Below are 23855 nucleotides of genomic sequence, written 5' to 3'. Positions count from 1 at the left end.
GGAAAGGAAAGGAAAGGAAAGGAAAGGAAAGGAAAGGAAAGGAAAGGAAAAGAAAGGAAAGGAAAAGAAAGGAAAGGAAAAGAAAGGAAAGGAAAAGAAAGGAAAGGAAAAGAAAGGAAAGGAAAAGAAAGGAAAGGAAAAGAAAGGAAAGGAAAAGAAGGGAAAGGGAAAAATGTTGATTACTCAGGTTCTCTTTCATATGAGGAGACTAGAACATGGCAGGTCCCTCTCTGTCCTTGTTGCCATAGATGTGTAGGGTAGACTATCTCATTACACAGTGTGCTGCCCTAAATCTACCTTGATAATGAGGAAGTTTTTATTAACTGACAGATATGACTTTATTGAGGTCCAGGAAGAAATCTTGTCTGTATTAAGATTAGTATTACAAAAAATAAGAAGTGAAGCATCAGATATGATACTCAGATTTTAAGCAAGGTGACAAGGAAAATAATGGTGACATTAACACATAAGGAAGCATTTGATTCCAGACAGTTGAGTGTTACTGGACAGCCAATGATTCTAGAATAGTTTTAAGCAGTTGAAGGTCAACACTAATTACTGAGGGTTCTATTCATAATTTAGTATCTTTCTTCATAGTTTTAAGCCATTAAAAGTAGGTTTTGAACTAGTAAACTAGGTTCCAGAGTATAAACCAAAATGTGTTACCTCTACAAATCCAGATACATCTGGGTATAGGTATATATTGTTCCCACTTAAATACCATTCTCTCCTCCCTCAATCTCTAACCCCTGAAGCACAGGAAAGAACAAGTCAGGTGCATTAGTCTCGTAGTTTTTAGGATCCATTGGAATCGAGTTGTTGTCAGGGTTCTTATGCTCCAGGAATTCTCAGATAACCTTCCAGTCTGCTGACCTTTAGATTGATGGAATAATTCTGCAATAGGAGAAGTAGGAGATAAAAGATTGTACCACTGTATTTTCACAAGAACACTAAACACACAAAGCCAGATAGGTTTGTGCCCACTCACACTTGAGCTTCTTACCCTAGCAAGGACAGTGTGCCTCTACCACTGACCTCAGCATAGACAGAAGAGGACATTCTCTAATAAGTGAGCAAGTGAAGGCAGCAATTCACAAACCAGGTGAAGCCCCCACACACTTCTTCCCAGGCCACCCTCCAATCCACCCTTCCCCAGTCACAAACACTCCCATATTTGATGGAGTCATTTGATTCAGGTAGAAGGACTTAGAAGTGGGGTGAGGGTCCAGCCATCTAATATGCTCCAGGAAAATACTGCCTCTGTTTTGCTTCTGTAGTACTAATTCTATAGTACTACTCAGCTCACTGTGAGCTGAGGAATCAGCGTGAAGAACATCATGTTCCGGAAGAAAACACATGCTCTAACTGTAGCCCTTTAGTTTACTAGTTGTGATGTACTTGTTGGGCGCTCAGTTTTCTAATCTATAAGATGGGAACAATGCTGACCTTAGTGTCATTTGGAGGGTTAAAGCTAATGCACGTGATATACATGATACAACTGACTACCCTGAATGACTGCTGCCAGCTACAGTGTGCTCCAGTGGACAGTATTTCAATATCTGTCTCCACTGTGGTTCTCCAGAATGTAGGCCTGATCCTGTCTGTTTCTGATATTCCAAGGAAGACCACTATGCCTGGCATACAAGTTGCTTTAAACTTTAGAAATGTCCTATATTTAGTCACTTTTACTTTCTGAGGCAAGCCTTCATTTATCATCAGAAACTTGTCTGACAATATAGACTACACATTTCTATCTCTCTTCCCTGAGGTTTATGGGAAAAGCTCACAGCTCCTGGCCCAACATTTTAATCATTGTAAGACCCCAATAAATGGTAATTCACTAACTAATTAAATAAATGAATAGACAAATATCTTTGTGAGACAGTTTATAAAAATAAAATTTATAAAAATCATTTTTTAAGATATGATTCAAGCCTGACCAGGTGGTGGCACAGTGGATAGAGTGTCAGACTGGGATGCAAAGGACCCAGGTTCGAGACCCCGATATCACCAGCTTGGATCCAAGGTCGCTGGCTTGAGCAAGGGGTTACTGGGTCTGCTGAAGGCCCACAATCAAGGCACATATGAGAAAGCAATCAATGAACAACTAAGGTGTTGCAACAAAAAACTGATGATTGATGCTTGTCATCTCTCTCAGTTCCTGTCTGTCTGTCCCTATCTATCCCTCTCTCTCTCTCTGTTCCTGTAAAAAAAAATAAAATAAAAAAGATATGATTCAAGCCATCATGTGGCTAAAATTTACCAATAACCATGGGTTGGCAAGGTAAATTTTTTTTTAATTTTAGTGACCTAATCAGTACCAGGCAAAGAAAGAGTCACTGGAAAAACTGAGGAAATGTTTAATTGTGAGAACTACAAGTTATTGCAGAATATGGTAAACAATGAACAAAAACAGAACCAGAGGAATAGTAAACTAAAAGAAAAATCCCCTTATAAAAGAATTATTATTGTAAACTGTGTGCAAAAGAATGGAGTCAATAAAAAGTAACTCACAATGTTTCTAGACCTCTCATTGGAGTCCAAAGGAGAAAGATATCAGTAATTCTGTGCATGACTCTTCTACACTGCAATTTTTAATGAGGTAATTAGAATGACACCAAGAGTTATGCCTGCACTTTTACTAGCCTTTATTCACCTCTTTAAAAAACATCATTTTAGTTCAAATGTGGACTCTCCTATTGGTAGGGTTTTTTAGAGCAAGCTAATTTCCATCTCTCTAAGACCATTTTGTTGAAATTATGCCCAGATTCAATTAACCTCTCAAAGAACTTTCCAAGTTCAGAGTCTACCATTTTGTTCTATCTAGGGGGTCACTTCAAATCAGGAGCTAACAGAAAGTCTGGTCCAGGAACAATTCCACCCATCTTCTCTGACACTTTAAAACCCTGTTCAATCAGCCCCTACCTCACTCTCTCAAGGAGGAGGTAAATACCTTCACAAGTATGGCTCACAGGAGCGTTGTCACTGACAAAGAACCAAGGTGCTTCCAAATCACTTTGGAAATATAAAAGGTAATGTAAATGCTTAATTTAAAAGAATGGCATGTGACACAATTGCTATTTTTATGAACTGTCTAACAAGAACCCACACATATTTTATTTAAATAACTGCGTTAGAAGCCAAGAAGGAACCCAAGGCAGCCTACTGAAAGCCATACCCTGCTTTCAAAGGCAATACATGTTAGGATCAATCACAATTGGCTCCACCACCCAGGAATGGAGCAGAGTCCTTAAAAGAAAACAAACAAACAAAAGAAAACAAACAAACAAAAGAAAACACACTAGTTTGGAAGGCATCTCCTCCTCTTAAACCTCTTCTGAAAACAGAGGTTCCAGCTCTCTGCTCCCAGCAACTACCTCCAACACATGTCATCAACAGTCACCAAAGGATTGTTTTCCCCTCTGCATAAATCTGGTCAAAGCAGATACAATGCAAGACTTTAACGGAAGCTCAGCAGAAACAAAAATCAAAGGGGCAATCAATGAAATTGACGGTATCTATGTGCCAGCATGTGGCGTATATAGTACCTCAAGGTGAGAATTTCCTCTGGGATCCAAAAGGTCACAATCAGCTGTCTTCTACATATTGATTAGAAGAGATCAATGGGAAGAAATCTGATTTTTCTGGTAAAATCCCAGTTTAACACTTGATCAGCATACATTAATTGGCCATTGGTACTGCATATTAAATGCTAAAATGCATAAACACCCTTGTCATTGTTACCTGTTTACTTTACAAAGGTGATATGGCTGTATACCATCTTCATAATACGGATGATTAGCAGAAAGATGGAGAGAAGCCAGAAGTTTCATTGTTGCCAATTATTATTAATGCAAACCAGACACCAGAAAGGGCCACAATTCCTGGCCCTTGCCAACTTGGTTTAGACTTTGCTTGACCTATGCTCCTGGCTTTCAGAAGGAGTTCCCAAATGAGTGATCAAAAGATTAAGAAACCAAAATTTAAATTTAAGCAAACCCAACCAAGTTGCCAATCAAAAGGCAAAGAAAAGACAAGGATAAAACCCTGGTTTTTCTGAATCTGGGAAAGCATAACTCTGACACTCGCTTTGATTTTTGTTTAATTCAGTATGACTGTTTATAAAGCATTATTATGCAAGGGTGGGGGAGGAAGTGAGGAAGACACAGCAGGTTAAGCAGAGATCTTTGCCTTGAAGGATCCAGAAGTTTCACTGCAGGAACAAATTTTATTCATATGTGGGAAATAAAATAAGAGCCAGGACAATGGCCAAATCCTGTGACATGAACAATAGAGTGGAAAGAATTTACAGAAGAGGAGAGGAGAGGCAACAAAGTCTTCATGATGAGGTAGAAATTAAGCTGTTGTCCAGGGGGCAGAACTGGGACAGGAGCTGAGTCGTGGAAGAAGCATTCAGGAAGAACAGAGTGCCATCATATGGGAATTCCAAGCATGGTGCCCTTTGGTCCAACTAATTTGTTAAAATCTCACTTTTGGGACCCTGCTGTGATGGAGAGCACCTTGCTTTGTCACCATATAGATGTATTTCCAATCCTAGCTCTGCCATTATGAACCCTTCAACTTGACTTAATGAAAAAACATCTTTGAAGTTCTATTTTCGTATGTGGGAGACTGATGTCTGCCTCGTAGGTCTATTGAGAGAATTAAACAAGATGTGTACACAGCCAGATCATGGAAGAAGTTCAATAACATGAGTTTACTTTCACCTTAGGAACACATGAACAGTCATCTCTGTAGCAGAGACTGTTCTTTACTCACCAAAATGTATTCCTTCCTTCTGCAGCAAGAGACCTGTTGCTGGCCTGTGGCTGCCTAACCAGAGATGCACTCGCCTGCAATGCTGGCAGCTTCTTGACCCATGTTACTTTGTTCCTGCCACTGGCATGTAAACAGAACTGGGCTGAAAAAGAATCTGCCACTTTATTCTTTTCCTGTGAGTTAGAACATGGATTTGTCTGAAACCCAACTGTGACCATGCAGATGAGAATATTTCCCCAGAGAGCAGAAAAAAAAAGAAAAAAAACAAAACCATGTTGCAAGGAACATAGACCTCCCCAAAATGACCACATAGAGCACAGCAGGCTACCTACCTTCTGAATCAGAAAAGAGGAATAAGGTTCTTTGTCTTTTTAATCACTCTCATATTAGGTTTCTTGATACATCAGCTTAGCCTTTTCACCTAACTTATGTAATGTCTCATTTATCCTTGGAAGAGGCAGTCTCTTTTAATTATCCCCACCTGACAGATGAGCAAACTAAAGTTCAGGGTTTCTTGAGCTGCCAGTGCTAATCCTGTCACTGATTCCCAGAGCCTTACTCTTTGCTTGGGATGATTTTGTCACTTCTTATTCCTGAGATTGTGAGCAGAAGAACCACTTAAGTTTAGGTGTTGATGAATGTTTGACAGCATTGAATATTACATTTCACATACAGAATCATGAAACTAGATTTTAAATTAAGCTGCATATGGAAAGTGGCTCTCATAATTATTGCTATTATATATTTGTTGCTACTGTAAAATTTCAGGGCACACCGGGAGACATAATTGCAACACAGTTCTGAAATATGGGGCAGAAATGTTTGGCATTGAGGTTAATTTACACCTATAATGTAATTAAATAGGAGGCGATTTGCATTCAGATTTGCACATTCCAGTATTTTTTCTGATTATAAAAACTTCAAAAAAGAAAAGCTCTGGCTAGCACAGGAGGTTCTGGAGTGTTCTGACAATTAATATTTTAGACGACATTGGGAAGGACGACTGTCCAGCCCTTCCAGAGCCCTGTCAGCTTGCCAAGAAAATGATGAGCTGTCAGATGTTTTCATACAAAGCTGTGACAAATAATCATTTTCATCCCATGTTATTTTTGTTCAAATGTATTTATAAGTTTTCTCTGGCTCTCATCTATTGATAAGAGCTGCCTATAAATAAAAGATCTGAAAGGCATAAACTTAAGTACTCAAAATGAATATGAACCCAAGTGTTATGTCAGCAAAAAATAATAGTACTTATGGTTATTTTAAAAAATGCATTGATTCTATCCAGCACCTGTATTGTGGTGAAAGAGGACTAGACGTGGGAGGGCACCTTCTCACCACCCACCAGCCCGCAGTCAGGTACTTCAGTTCTCTGCATCTCAGTTTCCTGTCTAAAAAAGAAGAGTATAACATCATCTCACTTGGCTGATGTGAATAATAAGTAAGATTTTTACAGAAATGTTCTCAGCATATAGTAGGAGGCCAATGCACACTTATTAACTTGTTAAAGCCTAGATATTAAAAAAGGGCTCATCTAATGATAGCTACCATTTAGTAAGCATTGCTCTCAGACAACTCTAAGACTAAGTAGTAATAATATTACCATTATTAATTTCATCGCAAGGATGAAGAAACTGGTAAATGGAAGGAACCGGTGGCTGTATCTAAATGTGCCTAAATTTACACAGTTGGGAACTGGTGAAGGTAGGATGTGAACTCAGGAATCCAGTAGATTTTGTAGGTGAGTCAGGCTTTTCTACTTCAGGCCATCCAGAGACTTCCTCTCCTGTGTCGAAGTAGATCAGACTTCTGCTTTGTGCTTTGTCAGACACATGATTGATATACTAAGATCAAAAATTTATCTGTATTTAAGACTAAGTGCATATTTACAAAAGCACACATTCTGTTTATAATAAGTCAACATTATAGCTCCTAAAACTGGCACAAAAAGAAAGAATGGAAATGGAAAAAAAAGTGGGAGTAGCCTGCTCTTTATAACTCATCGCTCCAACCAGACAACTTCCTCCTTCTGTTATGTCTGTATGCAAGAAATTTGGGGGGTTGGGGAAGGGAATGTGTGTCCTGTTAAATACATTATATATAGGGGAATTATAAAAAATAAGTTTTTTCTTTGTACTGACATTGAACTATTTGCCTGAAATCAAGCATCCAACAACATTCTGATTGAATAGGTTTATAATCACCTCCATTTTTTCTCACTGCCAAACCTGGTGAGTAAAAGTACATCAACTTCTCTTTCATCGAGGGCAAATTCTTGTCTCTCTGACAAGCCTAAAACTCTTCACAGGAAGGTTCTGGGATGTGCCTGTCTTTAATCTGCCCTGGCACACAAGGAGCACCTACCCTACTCAGCATAGTACCAAGCACTGTGGAGGGAAAGTGAGTCATCATCGTAATAATAGTAGCAATACCTATCATCCATTGAGCACTGTCAAAGGCAAAGGCACTTTAAGTACAGTATGTCATTTAATCCTCAAAACCATGCTGGGAATGAGGTACCGTTATTATTGCTGCTTTGCAAATGAAAAGAATGAAACTTGGATGGGCAATTTGTCCTGTCAGGTGCCAAATAGGGCCTTCCCTATTAGACAAAGGGATTCAGCCACCTGGAACACTCCCCACTTGGTTGCCTCACAGGTTCCCCAGATTCAACGTGTTCAGTGTGGTCCAACCTCCTCTAACCACTAAACTCGGTTTTCCTCCTACACTTTATATCATGGGGATGCATTAGACTAAATAATGGCCCTTCACCAAATGGGTCCACATTCTATTCCCCACACTTGGAACTATGTTACCTTACATGGCAAAAGAGATTTTGAAGATATGATTAACTTAAAGATCTTGTTATAAACTAAATTATCCCCCCCCCAAATAAAGCGCTATGAACTCCAGTAACTCAGAATATAACTGTATTTGGAGACAAGGCTTTAAATTAGTAATTAAGTTAAAATGGGGTCATTAAGATGAATTCTAATCCAATCTGACAAGTGTCTTTACAAGAAGAGAAAGAGACAGAGAAGAGAGACATCAGACACCAGACAAGGCCATACACACAGGACAACCATGTGAGGACATGGGGGAAGGTGGCCATCTACAAGCCAAGGAGACAAACCTCGGGAGAAACCAAACCTGTAAACATTTGATCTCAGACATCCAGCCTCCAGAACTGAGCGATAATTAATTTCTGCCATTTAAGCTCCCTCCTCCCCAACCCCAGTCTGTGGCTTTTGCTATGACAGCCCTAGCAAACTAAGACAGATCCAAAAATGGGGAAATTAGCCTGGATCATTGCAGGGAGGGGATGCAATGTAATCACTAGGGTCTTGTAAGAAGGCAGCAGGAAGGTCCGAGTGTTAGAAGAAAATGTGAGACAGAGCAGAGGTCAGAGAAAATTGCCAATGCTTCATTGCTGACTTTGAAAATAGAGGAAGGGGCCAGAAGCCTAGGGATGCAGGTGCCTCTGGGAAAAGGCAAGGAAACAGACTCTCTCCTAGAGCCTTGGAGAGAAACCAGCCCTGCCAACACTTCGATTTTAGTGCAATGAGATTGATTTTGATCTTTTGCTTCCAGAATGCTAAGATAATAAATCTGTGTTCTTTTCACCTATAGAGTTTGTAACAATTTGTTATAGCAGCCATGGAAAAGAAACATAGAGGATGATATCACCATCTACCTGTTTTCCCACCAGAGGCAGATTTACCAGTGAGCACACCGGGTGCATGACCTGGGCTCTAACTTCTGAAAGGCCCTGCAAAATGCCAACTTTACACTTTTTTCTAATGACACCAAGTTTGGTTTAATATATGCAATTTTAACATTAATAGTACATACTATTTTTTATTTATTTAAAAATATGGTTGACCCTGGCCGATTGGCTCAGTGGTAGAGCGTCAGCCTGGCGTGCAGGAGTTCCAGGTTCGATTCCCGGCCAGGGCACACAGGAGAGGTGCCCATCTGCTTCTCCACCCCTCCCCCTCTCCTTCCTCTCTGTCTCTCCCTTCCCCTCCTGCAGTCAAGGCTCCAATGGAGCAAAGTTTGCCCAGGCGCTGAGGATGGCTCTGTGGCCTCTGCCTCAGGCATTAGAATGGCTCTGATTGCGGCAGAGCGACACCCCAAGATGGGCAGAGCATCGCCCCCTGGTGGGCATGCGGGAGTCTGTCTGACTTCCTCCCCATTTCCAGCTTTGGAAAAATACAAATACATATATATATATGGTTAACATGTACAGTATTTTTATTTTCCTGTCTCTCTTTTTTTTAGGAGACCCAATATTTTCTTCTGCACCCGGGGCCTCAATCGACGAATCTGCCTCTGCTTCCGATCCTGCTTTTCCTATCACAGTTCCTGCCTCTCCTTACCCATCTTTCATAATTTATAGCTTCCTCCAGTCTTTCTTTTTTTCAGGGACAGAGAGAGAGTCAGAGAGAGGGATATACAGGGACAGACAGACAGGAATGGAGAGAGATGAGAAGCATCAATCATCAGTTTTTTGTTGCGACACCTTAGTTGTTCATTGATTGCTTTCTCATATGTGCCTTGATTGTGGGCCTTCAGCAGACCAAGTAACCCCTTGCTCGAGCCAGTGACCTTGGGTCCAAGCTGGTGAGCTTTTGCTCAAGCCAGATGAGCCCGCGCTCAAGCTGGCAACCTCAGGTTCTCAAACCTGGGTTTTCCACGTCCCGGTCCAACGCTCTATCCATTGCGTCACCACCTGTTCATGCTAGCTTTCTCCAATCTTATTTCTTGAATGCTTCACTGCTTCTAATCAGCTATAAGATAAATGTGAAAGTCCTGTTATGACATAGGAAGCCTTTCATAGTCTCTCTTCTGCTTCTGTCTACAGACTGGGCTACATTTCCCCTATCTTGTCAACCTGGACTCTATGTACTATTTCTATGCTGGGCTACAGGTCCTGTCTCTCCCACCTGGACTGTATGTCTCCCTTTATCCAGCCCTTGCCATGTGACCCCACCCCCACCTCATTGCCTTATTATAGTCACTTGCTGTTCTTTGAGTACACTGTGTTTGCACTGACCTCACCTTGAAGCTTTTGTTTTCCCCTCCTTCTTTCTCCCTAGGCACTTCCTACTTATACCACTAAACTCACCTCAGGTCTTACCTCCTCCACAAAGTTCTCCCTCAAGTTCTTCCACCTTTCTTACCAGTTGGGTTAGTTGCTCATCCTCCATGCTCACATGACACACTGTTTATTTCTAGCATAGCTAGAGATGGCAGCCCCATAGTCCCCCATGGTAGTCTGTCTTTATTTGCCTGGATCCACCATTAGCACGTGTTCCGTCTTTCACGTTATTCCCCAGCATCCGACACAGTGCCTGGTACTGAGAATACTGGTGTTTGTTAAAAGTTTTTTTTAAAAAAATAGAGGATTTCATTTACTCATTTACACAGCAAATGTGGATTGGGCACTCATGATTCACAAAACCCTGAAACACAGAGATATGTGTAGGACATAAAATCTGCTACTGAGAATTTTAAGTTTAGTCAGAGTATTGAGATGTTGTTTAAATGTGAAGTATGTGTCATCATCTAATTAGACCACAAACACTGAGCTTCGAAAACTGAGAGAAAGAATTTGTACCAGGAAAAAAATAGAAAGAATTTGGAGAAGTGGAATTTTGCCAGGACCAAGTAATAGGAGTACAGAGGAGACTGGGCATCCTGATACACAAGCACTCATCAATGTCTTGTGGAATCTTCAACAAATCCTAATGACTTGATCATCACACGAACACACTCTTAATTCAAGAAAGCACGCAAAAGTTACTGTTGAGAGTTCCCAAAAAGGCATCAAATTTCTCAAATATATTGAACATGACAGAAGGACAGGATCCTGTAGACCAGAGGTAGTCAACCTTTTTATACCTACTGCCAACTTTTGTATCTCCATTAGTAGTAAAATTTTCTAACCGCCCACCAGTTCCACAGTAATGGTGATTTATAAAGTAGGGAAGTAACTTTACTTTATAAAATTTATAAAGCAGAGTTACAGCAACTTAAAGCATATAATAATAATTACTTACCAAGTACTTTATGTCAGATTTTTGCTAAGTTTGGCAGAATAAAACTTTATAAAACAGCTTATTATAGTTAAATATATCTTTTTATTTATACTTTGATTGCTCCACTACCACTCACCATGAAAGCTGGAACGCCCACTAGTGGGTGGTAGGGACCAGGTTGACTACCACTGCTGTAGACTAACAGAAAGCAGGAGAAAACATAGCAAATTGTACTAAATGAGTCATGGTAGCTAAGGATTTTCATCTTTAAGCATTCAGTTGCTAACACTTTTATGTAATCCAAATCTAGAAGTTGATTGTTATCAAGACGAATATAGGACACACATTTCTCTTTTCAAGGTCAACTTTGTTCAAGTAAAAAATGAGGAACAATTCTCTTCCTTGACCCTTTCTAATAAAGCAGAAGCCAAAGCAGATTTATACAAATGAAAATAAAGGTAAGTTAGAACACTTTGTCCCATAAATAACAAGAATGGATTAAGGCTGATTTGTCTCCAGGTAATCTGTATGCATATGGTCACATAACCCTGATTTTTAGTATGTAAAATAGAAGATCAAGAGATTCACTTAAAATGATCTGTAGCTGTCTCTTCACTGTTGTAATAAATTTTAAAAGCTGCCTCCTTGCCAGACATCCCCGATGAATACTGTGGGCCAAGCTATTTCTTTTGCCAAGAGTCACTGTTTATTACTGAAGCTCTCAAAGTAGATTTAGTTTGAAGTTTGACATCTACCAAAAATTGTGAACACATAATGGTTAATTTTTTAAGTTTAAATGTATATAAACATATAGTTGTCCCAGTATGAATGGTATAATGATAAATTCATGTAGAGTACAAATTAAAATCTAAAAACTAAACCAAAGGTACCTGTAAACATGAATAATAAAGCCAGAATGACTGAGTCAGATATCTTCAAATTACATACAACATTCATTTGTGATGAAAAAAATAACAAAAACAAGTAACTCTAAGCTTCCAGTTTTAAATATCTTTAATATACTCACCAGCTAAGAAATAACATTTATCTGAGAAAATATTAAAATGTTTTCTTTTTATATAACTTGAAGAAAAAAAAGGCAGCAAAAGAATGCATAATGTAGGTCCTGGGTTATGTTTAACATGACTTAATGGTTGAACAGGTAGCTTTAACTGAAAATGTTAAGGTTGACTGACTGTGCTGCACATGGGGAGGATCATCCTCCCCCCAGAGCCCTTGTCCCTGGAATCACTTCTCTCCACCATTTCCCAGCTGTGTGTGGGACTGAGTTTTTCTGTGCCCACACGTTCAATCACTTTTTCTGTAAAATGGGGACAATAATAGTGTCATCTTAAAGGACTGTGATGATTAAACGAGATAATCCAGTTTAGTCTTGGCACAGGAATAGGTACATAGTAAGCATTTAATAAATGCCAGTTATTGGTATGTTACTAAAATCGACCTACTTTATTATGCTGATTGAGACAGGTTTTGATGCCCTACCAAAGGAATTTTAAAAAAATATTCACGCTAGTGTCAAAAGATCTGAGTTCTGGTCATGACTCCACCACTTATCTAATAGGTGACCTTGGACAAATCTCAATTAATTTTACCAACGTAGGAGTAAATTTGTTCTTCACCCTGTCCACCCTCCACCCTACCCCCACCATGTTCAGGCCAGATAAGATAACAGATGGTGGGTTTTTGTTTGTTTGTTCTGCTTCTTGGATGTAAAGCATTACTCACAAGTAAAGTCTAATGGCAGTGGTGGTGAAGATGGCTTTGGGATTCAGGGTGCTTAAATGTAAAGGAAGACAGCATTCAGGCCCAACTAGGCCAGCCTGTGGGGCAATACCTCTGACTGTCACATCACCACCTTTAATATCACAATGACAGTCTACGCAATAATACAAGGAAAGATAGAGGCAAAGAAAGACAGACGGAAATTAATATAAACCCAATTAAGCTTTCTTAATTCATTATCATTATTATTTTACCATTTTTGATCAAAATGGCCCTAAAATATCTTTTCTTAAAGGGGAAAATGAAAGTCAAACATTTGGCAAAACCTAGGTCTCATGGCATTTAGTACTGCAGTCCTTCCTCTGAGACAGCAAGTTGCATACTCAGATATATTTATTTTACAAAGCAGGATATGGAATTATATAATTGGAAAGATTCTTCTATATTTAAATTAGAGAAAAAGCTGGAAGAAAATCCTTATTGTTTCTCTGCATTTTGTAAATAGTTATGCTAACTACATGTTAGTTTTAACAACAACAAAAAAAGTGATTAAACTTATTCTAAATTACTGGATGCTTATGGTAATCCAGGTAAAAAGAGATAGTTCTGACAGTGAGCCTGTGTTCAGAAGATTCTGACAAAATACTACACTGCAGAATCGCCGAGATTATAAAGAAAGAACCCAGCACTGGGAAAATGACAATTATTAGGTGGGGCTTCTTCCTCACTGTTTTATGTCCCTGGGTTTAGCTTGCCTCAGAGATTTGGTAGACATTGATCTGTTCTAGTGTTACAAAACTCATTTTAATTAAGAATTTCTAATAAAATAATTATGTTCCTTGCTAAGTCAGGCCTTGGTAAGCTTGAGGTAAAATATGCTATAAATAGTCCATGGCAGCACTGGTTATAAGCAATGCAGAGTTTTAGAAAATCAAGTGCATATCGTTGAGATCTGCCCCTTTACAGGTAAAGCGATGTGTCCAATTCAAACCATGCTGAAAATTAATGCAGCAGACCTGTTTTATTATGCCCCTACTGCATTTTAGTTTTAGAATCACTTAAAGAAGTTATATTAAATACCTTTTTTAAAAAAATTTTAAGTCCTCTCCCCAGGCTTTTACAGAACTGATTCCAGGTGGTAGGGTGAAGGCATTACACAGCAAAAAATCATCATCAAGCTACGTTAAAGCCGAAAGCTAAATCTTTCCTCCTTAGAACATGAAATGTCTAGCTACACATGTTAAAAACTGACTATAGACAGTATATACAAATATAAGTTTATATCTGAAACAATATAAAGATATAAAATATTTTTTTTATTTTTTAAAACTTCAATTAACTTTTCATAAAAAGAGTCAATGATGGAAATATATATAAGGTAATGTTCAATGAATAAAAGTTTTGGCAAGGGAAACAAATACTATTTCATTGCTCAATGTTAGAAAAAAAAGCACTGTGGTTCAGATGCATTTGGTTTAATCAAAGGCAATAAGGACAGGTGCATCTTAATTTTCCTGACAAGAAACACCGTTTCTTCCCTGGGGATATTTATATTTTGCTTTCAATATCTCAAATAAAAAAGAACAAAAGTCTTTTTTAATTTGCTTTTAAAGTTTGACATCTCATGGCTCAAGTAGAAATAAGTATTGTAGTTTTTGTTTCCCTTATGTTCCCACTCCACTCTGGACTAAATAGCAAAAGATAGTTTATAAATAAATGTTCATTATAAGTATTAGCATGAGATCCCAGGCAAAAGGATCCGGTTCAAGACATGACAGTAGGTTGGGAGAAAGTACAGATGACTTCATCTTAGATTCAACCTGCTGATCGGACATGGGTGCCTTCTGTCCGGAGCTTCTTGCTTGATGCCGGTTTCCATACCTCACGCTCGCATTTTGTGTATCAAAAAACTATTATTTAATATATAAGTAAACATGAGAAGGAAGAAAATGCCCGACTTCTTATTCTTCTAACTTTATTTTTTGACCTAATAAACACCTTATGAGTAAGATAAATACGAATAAGCTCAGTATGCAAAGGATATTTTCCCATTATCATTAGATAAGACCTCACATTAACTATCTGTTAACTATGAAGTTAACATTTGCACTTTATCTACTGAGGGGACACATAGCATGCTCTGTATTTCCCTACAAAGTGATTCAGAACACATTGTAACTTATGGTACAGTAATCAAGAGATAATTTCATTGAAATATGTAAATCTTAAATTTACATCTAAATTATATATGTAACTTACTTATTTAAAATAAATTATAAAAGCATCTGAGCCAAACTTAACAGTGTTTGTGAATTCAGATAAATCCCTATGCAGTTTTTTCTTTCTTGTTAATACATTCAGAGGATTCTGTAGCCTATTGGCATTAAGGTAAAAATATGCAAAGCCTTACCTTCTTTCTATGAAAAATATTAGCATGATAAATTTTTTTTCAAAAATATGAGATAAAGAGGACAAGTGTTATAGGTTTTTAAGTTTTTATATACTATATTCACTGGTGAGCATAACCTTCAAGTCACCTTCAAAAATAATGATTAAAGTGAAAAATCTAATGTGAAATAAAATATTTTGCTAATGTTGAACTGGAGCAATCATTTTTTAAGCTATGAGAACTTTTTTTCCTTAATAAGGTGAAATGTTATAACTGCATTATCTTGTGGTCTACTGCATGCGACATTAAAGTTATAATGTCAAGCTACAGAGTGTACACACTAACTGAATTTAGCTTGAGTAGTTGGCCATTGTTTGTATGCAACACTTTCTTCCTTCTCTTGGAAGCTTAAATTCTGAGATAGTTTAGACACAAGGCGAAACAGGCTAATTGTGAACTTAGACATGTGCTACCTTGTAAATGTCTCTCTGCAGAGTCATTTCATTTGCAAAGACCTGAAGAAAACCAGCATCAGCAGCCTGCCCATTAACCATTTGCTCTTACTGCAAAAGGACTTTCAGTGCATATATAACATGAAATTGCCAAGGGTTCTTATATTTTTTAAAGTAAAAGTAGAAAGTAGTAAGTAAAGTATAATTATTGCATAATTAGCATTTGCCCTTATTGGTCAAATCCTTCTCAGAGTCCAACCTGGAGATTGGCAGTACTTAACAAAAGGGCAAGGTATTTTCTTTTTATTTTATGTATCCTCCTGAAACCAGAAAATCCTGTTTTTACAATATTCACAGCTCAGTCCCTTCACTCTTCACTGTCTCTCCCAACAGTTTGAGATATGGGCTCTCTTTGACTGAAAGATAACCAGCCCATCACCCAGCAAACTAGAAGAGCCTTCCCCCACACAACCTACAACACTGCAGTTTGACATTTAATGAACCAAAAGTAACTCCTTAAATTAACCCCAGCTATTTCACAATAGAAGTGGGCCAAGAGATCTACTAAAGATAAAATTGAAAAATAAAAACCTCTAGAAACTCAGGCCCTTTCTGATTACTTACTGATTACTGATGCGAGCTCACCATTTAATAAAACAAAGACTAGAGAAAGCACGCACTGAAAAGGGAACACTAAGTCTAGGGTCTCTACTTTTTACAAGCAATGGTTTCTTCCCAGCCATCGCAAGTATTTCACATACCACCACTGTGCGGGTGGCCCCAGCACACATGAACATTAACTAGTCCTGCATACTGCCCCTCACTTTCTCTTGAAGTATTCTGCACTGCTTTTACCCTAAAATACCCCCCCAAAGACATTTTAACAGCAGTGCACCAGACAGCAAAAACACCATGTAGATTTCTTGTTCAAATAAACATGCTTACAGATATGGAAATTCTATTTCAAATTAGTGATTAAAATTTAAATAAAGAAATACATTACATTTTAAATGGAGAAAACATTTCTGGTTTTATTCAAAGTTGTAGTGAATCTGTTTGGCAGCTCTTAAATTAATTTTAAATTAATTCAGATGCTTTTCAATCATTGCAGTTACCTACAGGGAGTAGTACCAAACAAAAAGATGACAAGACAACTGTTTGTGTTCAAACTTATAAACTATGTTTCCCTGGGCCCTTCACCTCAACAGATTTCAAATTCCCCTTTGCAAGGAATACTTGACCTTCAGATTCCAGGCCCTTTACCTCTTGATTTCATGCATCCATCGTATGTTAGAAAACTCATAGTGGGCTACAAGTATATTATTTCTGTTACCTGACTTTAATGAATGTTGGTTATTTTCAAAATCTGCAATCTGTTAGTGGTGCCAACACTGCATTGCAGAGAAGTCTTAGCATGCAATTCCAGCTTGACTTCTGCAAAGTCACTACAGACAGATTTTAATTTTCTTTTCTCAAGGAGAAGAGGAAGAAGGAAACTCCTACACCCGTCAACCTGGCAGGCGATGCGGGGCGACAAGCCCCCCATCCCCACCCCACCCGCAGGACCGCAGAATCCTGGGTTGGCCGGCCTGGGCGCTGTCCGTGGTGCTGCCGGCGCCATAGCGCACACAAGCGCCTTACCTTTTCTGCCCCTGTGAAAGCTGCAGACGTCCCCTAAACGCTAAGCAGAATATAGCGTCATATCCCACTTTTAATACAAACAACTACTCTGGACCATCCATCCTCTTTGTCCCCTTCCCGAAGCCTTCAGGCCGATTGTCCCTCAGCGTCCTTTTGGTGTTTTTTTTTTTTCTTCTAGTCCCAACTAGATCATCTTGGTCTGTTCTAAGACGAAGAGAGGGGGAAGGGGAGGGAAGTAAGAGGGTAGGAGGATGGGAGAGGGGAGAGTGTAGGGGAAGGGGAGAAGAAAAGGGTGGGGGAAGGTCCTCGCGAAAGGTGCTCAGAGAAGAGCAGAGAGAGTGGGGCTAAGGAAGGCTTAAAGTGGTAGGGAAACTAGATGCCAAAAGAAAGGCAGAAGTAATTAAGCATAGAAAACGTGTAAGGAAAAAAGTAATGGAGAAAAGGCAAAAAGAGAGAAAGTGGTAGAGATAAGAGCGCAGAGGGTTAAGAAAGAAGCAAGGTGGCCAAGGGATGGGGAGAAAAGCTGCCCGAACTGCGGGAGGTTGGAGACAAAGAAAGGGCAGGTGTGAGTACTGGCACCAAGGGTGGAAAATGCAATCCGAAGACGAAGAGAAACAGAGAGAGGGGGCTTGAGGAGCGACAACTGCTCTAGGACTAGAGGAGAACTGGGGAGAGGGGCCAGGGCCGAGGCAGCCAAGTCCCGGATCCGCTGCGGCGGGGGCCCACGTGGAGCCGGCGCTGAATCACGGCTGGGACGTCTTCACACCCTTCCGCCCCATCCTGCCGGCTGGGCGCCCGCAGTCCCCGCCTCCTCGGCCGCCGCCTCCGCGGGGCGGGGCCCTGGCCCCCCGACCAGCTGCCGCGGCTATAAATGGGCTGCGGCGAGGCCAGCGGAGCGCTGTGACAGCCATACACCCCGGGGCCGCCAAGATGAGCTACGCACTGGACTCACTGGGCAACCCGTCCGCCTACCGGCGGGTAACCGAGACCCGCTCCAGCTTCAGCCGCGTGAGCGGCTCCCCGTCCAGCGGCTTCCGCTCGCAGTCGTGGTCGCGCGGCTCGCCCAGCACCGTGTCCTCTTCCTACAAGCGCAGCGCGCTCGGCCCGCGCCTCGCCTACAGCTCGGCCGTGCTCAGCTCCGCCGAGAGCAGCCTCGACTTCAGCCAATCCTCGTCCCTGCTCAACGGCCTCTCCGCGACGGGCGGCGACTTCAAGCTCTCCCGCTCCAACGAGAAGGAGCAGCTGCAGGGGCTGAACGACCGCTTCGCGGGCTACATCGAGAAGGTGCACTACCTGGAGCAGCAGAACAAGGAAATCGAGGCGGAGATCCAGGCGCTGCGGCAGAAGCAGGCCTCGCACGCCCAGCTGGGCGACGCCTACGACCAGGAGATCCGCGAGCTGCGCGCCACACTCGAGATAGTAAACCACGAGAAGGCGCAGGTACAGCTGGACTCGGACCACCTGGAGGAAGATATCCACCGGCTCAAGGAGCGCTTCGAGGAGGAGGCGCGGCTGCGCGACGACACCGAGGCGGCCATCCGCGCGCTGCGCAAAGACATCGAGGAGGCGTCCCTGGTGAAGGTGGAGCTGGACAAGAAGGTGCAGTCGCTGCAAGATGAAGTGGCCTTCCTACGGAGCAATCACGAGGAAGAGGTGGCGGACCTGCTGGCCCAGATTCAGGCATCACACATCACAGTGGAGCGCAAAGACTACCTGAAGACAGACATCTCGTCGGCGCTGAAGGAGATCCGCTCCCAGCTCGAGTGTCACTCCGACCAGAACATGCACCAGGCAGAAGAGTGGTTCAAGTGCCGTTACGCCAAGCTCACCGAGGCTGCCGAGCAGAACAAGGAGGCCATCCGCTCCGCCAAGGAAGAGATTGCCGAGTACCGGCGCCAGCTGCAGTCCAAGAGCATCGAGCTCGAGTCCGTGCGCGGCACCAAGGAGTCCCTGGAGCGGCAGCTCAGCGACATCGAGGAGCGCCACAACCACGACCTGAGCAGCTACCAGGTAGGAACCGCGGCTGCGCCGCCAGCCTGCGCCAGCGCCAGCGCCGCGCGCCCCCGACACTCAGGCACGAGCCCCAGTTCACTCTCCACCGCGCTCCCTGGTGGTCAGTGGCCCGTGCGCGCCAGCGCGACGCACCCTCAAGTTAGAGACGCAAAGCGTACTCGCCCTTACCGGTGACTTCCACACTACTCCTCCGCCCACCAGCCCCCGCTGCTAAGAGCCCTGACCCTTTTTCAAAAAGTGCTTGTCCTCAGGAGTTCTAGTTTTTGCACGCTTGTACGTTGAAAGTAGGAGGTATACATTCAGCGAGTTGATAAAGCAGTGATTTTAAAATAGCTTTTGCAGAAACGCATGGATTCTCTGCTTTTCCAACCGTGATCGGAAGAACTCTCAATTAGCTTCATCCCCAAGGGCTCAGATGGGAAGGGCCAGGTCGGGCGTGAGGTCCGCATGTGTTTGTTTCCTGCCTCAGTGAGTGATGTGCCTAGGATATATCTTATTGATCCTATTTGTTTGTTTACTTGAGGGCTCCTTAGATTTTGTTAACGGGAGAGGGGGGCTGGGAGCAATACCGAGAAGGTTGCAGAGCTTGAGGGAGTCAGGGAAGGGGAGGGTGGATGATGTGGAGGAGTAGGAAGTGGTTTGCGAAAGAAGTTGCCCTTGGGAAGCGTGAGACAATGGAGACACTCTGTTTCAGGACACCATCCAGCAGTTGGAAAACGAGCTTCGGGGAACGAAGTGGGAAATGGCTCGTCATTTGCGAGAATACCAGGATCTCCTCAACGTCAAGATGGCTCTGGATATTGAAATCGCTGCGTACAGGTACACTGTTCACTGCGGACGTGACCAAAATACCGCACTGCGGAGGCTGTTTTGACAGAACCTTCGTCACTTCAGTAAAGCAAATAAGTTTCAGAAGTCTTAAATCAGTGCCTGTTTTCCTTTCTTAATTACAAAGAAATTATTCCATAAACAATTGCAAATGTGTTTTTACCACTTTTTATACGACTTTAAAAGAAGAAGCATTAGTTGAAATTGTTTTGAATTATACGTGTGGGGGGAGAGCAAATGAATTTCAATGCTTATGCGTAAATGTTTTATTTTAATGGAGTGTTTCCCGAATGTTTGAAACAAAAAAGAAATTTTATTTATTTATTATTTATTTTTAAACAGAGTTTTAGTATTTAGTATTAAGTCTAGTGGTTTCAACTGTTAAACTGTACAATGTCAAGGACAAAAAGTACATTCAATTCCTCTGTTTCTCTATTACAGCTTACTATTGCCATCATCTGGCTGAGACTAGGTATAGATAGATATATTAGAATGTATATATATTTATAGCTATATAGATAATTTAGATATATTTTATCTTAGGCTGCATAATATAGATTATATGTCTAGATATAGGTCAGTATAATATATATCTAGATCTAGAGATCTAAATCTATAGATATAAATCTTAATGTAAATAGGTTTACATCTATAGATGTAGATATTCAACCAGAGAGAGAAGAGATATTAGATCTACAAACTGATGTCACCTTCCTCTTGACTAAGTTCACAGGAAAAAATCATTGAATAAAGTTTTTCTACTACCAGTAAGGTCATTATAATATTATAAGAATAAAGTGAACTCACAGAGTTATCTCACTTTTCAGGAAAGTTGAATAATTATATTGAAAAAATATCTTATGATTACAATTGCTGATCAATTTATAATGTAATACACCTATATTTGCACCTAGCCATTATACAGCCATAATGTAGATATAGATATATAGCCTGAGTTCTAACATATGCTAAATAGTTTTACATTTTTTTTTTTTTTGTATTTTTCTGAAGCTGGAAACGGGGAGAGACAGTCAGACAGACTCCTGCATGCGCCCAACCGGGATCCACCCGGCATGCCCACCAGGGGGCGATGCTCTGCCCCTCCCGGGCCACTCTAGCGCCTGGGGCAGAGGCCAAGGAGCCATCCCCAGCGCCCGGGTCATCTTTGCTCCAATGGAGCCTCGGCTGCGGGAGGGGGAGAGAGAGACAGAGAGGAAGGAGAAGGGGAGGGGTGGAGAAGCAGATGGGCGCTTCTCCTGTGTGCCCTGGCTGGGAATCAAACCCGGGACCCCTGTACGCCAGGCCGACGCTCTACCACTGAGCCAACCGGCCAGGGCCAGTTTTACATATTTTTGAATAGTATATTTTCTAAAAGAAATTTAGGATACATCCTGAAAGTTCCAATGCTCGGGAACATCACTAAGAATTTTTTGGTCACCAGGGAGCTTTTGAACATATTCATGTTGCACCAAATAGATTGACATAGCAGGAGGACTTGGTGGCTGGGTCAAATTAGTAGAGTATTGGTAGTGGTTAGTTACTGCAGCAGGTGATTGGCTGGTGGTCCATGAGTATCTCACTGAATGTGACACAGTATACCAGTGAAATGATAGCAGGTATTACACCAACTTGATGTTTTTCTTTATTTATGTGATTCTATTTATTCAAAAGTACGTTCTGCAATCTCCATTATGTAAAGAAGCTCAGAAGGCCCAGTAAGATTTTATTTATGTCTTGTCTTCTTTGGTTCCCTCCTTAGAAAACTCCTAGAAGGTGAAGAAACAAGATTTAGCACATTTGCAGGAGGCATCACTGGACCACTGTATATACACCGGCAGCCCTCCATCACAATATCCAGTAAGATTCAGAAAACCAAAGTAGAGGCTCCCAAGCTAAAGGTCCAACACAAGTTTGTCGAGGAGATCATAGAGGAAACCAAAGTGGAAGATGAGAAGTCAGAAATGGAAGAGGCCCTGACAGCCATTGCTGAGGAATTGGCAGTTTCCATGAAAGAAAAGGAAGAGACAGAAGAAAAGGAAGAGGAACAAGAAGCTAAAGAAGAAGTGGTAGAGACCAAAAAGTCTCCAGTGAAAGCAGCCATACCTGAACTTAAAGGACAGGAAGAAGGAGACGAGGAGGAGGAAGAGGAGGAAGAAGATGAGGGTGCTAAATCAGACCAAGCCGAAGAAGGGGGATCTGAGAAGGAAGGTTCTAGTGAAAAAGAAGAAGGTGAACAGGAAGAAGAAGAGACCGAGGCAGAAGGTGAAGGAGAGGAGGTGGAAACTAAAGAAGAGAAGAAAACGGAGAAGAGGGAGGAAGTAGTCACCAAGGTGGAAAAGTCAGAGAAAGCCAAGTCCCCCATGCCCAAATCACCAGTGGAAGAAGTGATGCTCAAAACAGCAGCTGGAGCTGAGAAAAGCAAGCAGAAAGAAGAGGAAGGGAAAGTGGAAGAAGAAAAGAAAGAAGCAGCAAAGGAAGCTCTTAAAGAAGAGAAGGCAGAAAAAAAGGAGAAACCCAAAGATGAGCCAGAGAAGAAGAAAGCTGCATCCCCGGTGAAGGAGGAAGTCACGCGTGAGGTGGTGACCATCACCAAGTCAGTAAAGGTGAGCGTGGAGAAAGGTGCCAAAGAAGAGGAGAAGCCTGGGCAGCAGGAGAAGGAGAAAGCAGAGGAAGATGGAGGAAGCAAGGAAGAAGGCAGTGACCGAAGGGCCAAGGAATCCATGAAGGAAGACATAGCCATCAACGGGGAGGTGGAAGGAAAAGAGGAGGAGCAGGAAATGAAGGAGAAAGGCAGTGGGGGAGAAGAGGAGAAAGGCGTCGTCACCAACGGGCTAGACTTGAGTCCGGCAGATGAAAAGAAGGTGGGTGATAAAGGTGAGGAAAAAGTGATGATGACCAAAAAAGTAGAAAAAATCATGAGTGAGGAGGGAGATGGTGCTACCAAATATATCACTAAATCTGTCACCGTCACTCAGAAGGTCGAAGAGCATGAGGAGACCTTTGAGGAGAAATTAGTGTCTACTAAAAAGGTAGAGAAGGTCACTTCACATGCCGTAGTGAAGGAAGTCTCCCAGGGTGACTAATAATTTGAGTCCATTGCAAAAGGTTAAGCCATATGACAATTTCAAAATGCATGTGATCGACAGCTTCAAAATAGAATGGGTTCTCCCATGGGGGCTCCAGACATTGTCTTTTACTTTGTGCAATATGAGGGAACTGCATGCAAGTTCAGGATGCTCCCTTCTCAGTCTTTGGAGGGTTCAAATGCATGATATTGTATGTACCTGAAAACTGGCCAATTTCCTAAGCTGTTGGACGGGGGGCACTCAGAGGGGACATGTCTTGAGATGTGTTTGCAAAGAACCAACTGAGCCAAAAATAAATGAAATACAGAACTCTCTTAGCCTTAAGAATGCTGTATATGAATAATTATGTTTACTTCACTGGTGCATTTAAAATGGACTTTGTTTCATGGGAGAACCTCGCTGACATGCACAGTTTGCAGCCTTTCGTTGATTGATGTTAACCGTCACAGCAGTACTTGCTCAATAAAGGTCATACTGGAAACATAGTCAATTGCTTGGTGATAATGTCATTTCAAAGGGCAAGCTCCACTTCCCTAGCCTTTTCTTGGGAGCTCACAAGCAACCTGCATTGCTTATTGGTACTTCTCTGAGAGTAAATTCTGGGAAAATGTAATCACTGACCATATTTTCAGGTGTCAAAATCTTTACTTAGCCTAACCTTTTATCCCGCAAGGTCAAAATTATATTTTGTTAAATAAACCTAAAAGTGCCAGATAAAAAGGTAAAAAATTGGTGGGATAGAAGTCTTCCGCCTCCAGGTGTTTCCATCCCAAACCAGAACTCAAAGAACCTCAAAGTAAGAGGAACACACAAAGTAGTCATAACTTGCTCCTTGGAGGGAGCACACAAAGGATCTCTTGGCATTTATAACAATGTGTCCAGA

General features: G+C 41.5%; 1 protein-coding gene across 1 annotated transcript; it reads left to right on the top strand.

The window, feature by feature from the left end:
- The first annotated feature begins 17908 nt into the window (after nucleotides 1-17908).
- On the top strand, nucleotides 17909-23457 carry NEFM (neurofilament medium chain). The gene is made up of 3 exons (XM_066267279.1): nucleotides 17909-19055; nucleotides 19753-19877; nucleotides 21646-23457. The coding sequence occupies exons 1-3, from the start codon at nucleotides 17976-17978 to the stop codon at nucleotides 22967-22969; spliced, it is 2529 nt and encodes an 842-aa protein (XP_066123376.1). The 5' UTR covers nucleotides 17909-17975; the 3' UTR covers nucleotides 22970-23457.
- Nucleotides 23458-23855: the final 398 nt, after the last annotated feature.

The sequence above is a fragment of the Saccopteryx bilineata genome, chromosome 1 (genome assembly GCF_036850765.1).
Source record: "Saccopteryx bilineata isolate mSacBil1 chromosome 1, mSacBil1_pri_phased_curated, whole genome shotgun sequence".
Classification (NCBI taxonomy): Eukaryota; Metazoa; Chordata; class Mammalia; order Chiroptera; family Emballonuridae; genus Saccopteryx; species Saccopteryx bilineata.
This window is presented reverse-complemented; position numbering and strand designations above follow the sequence as displayed.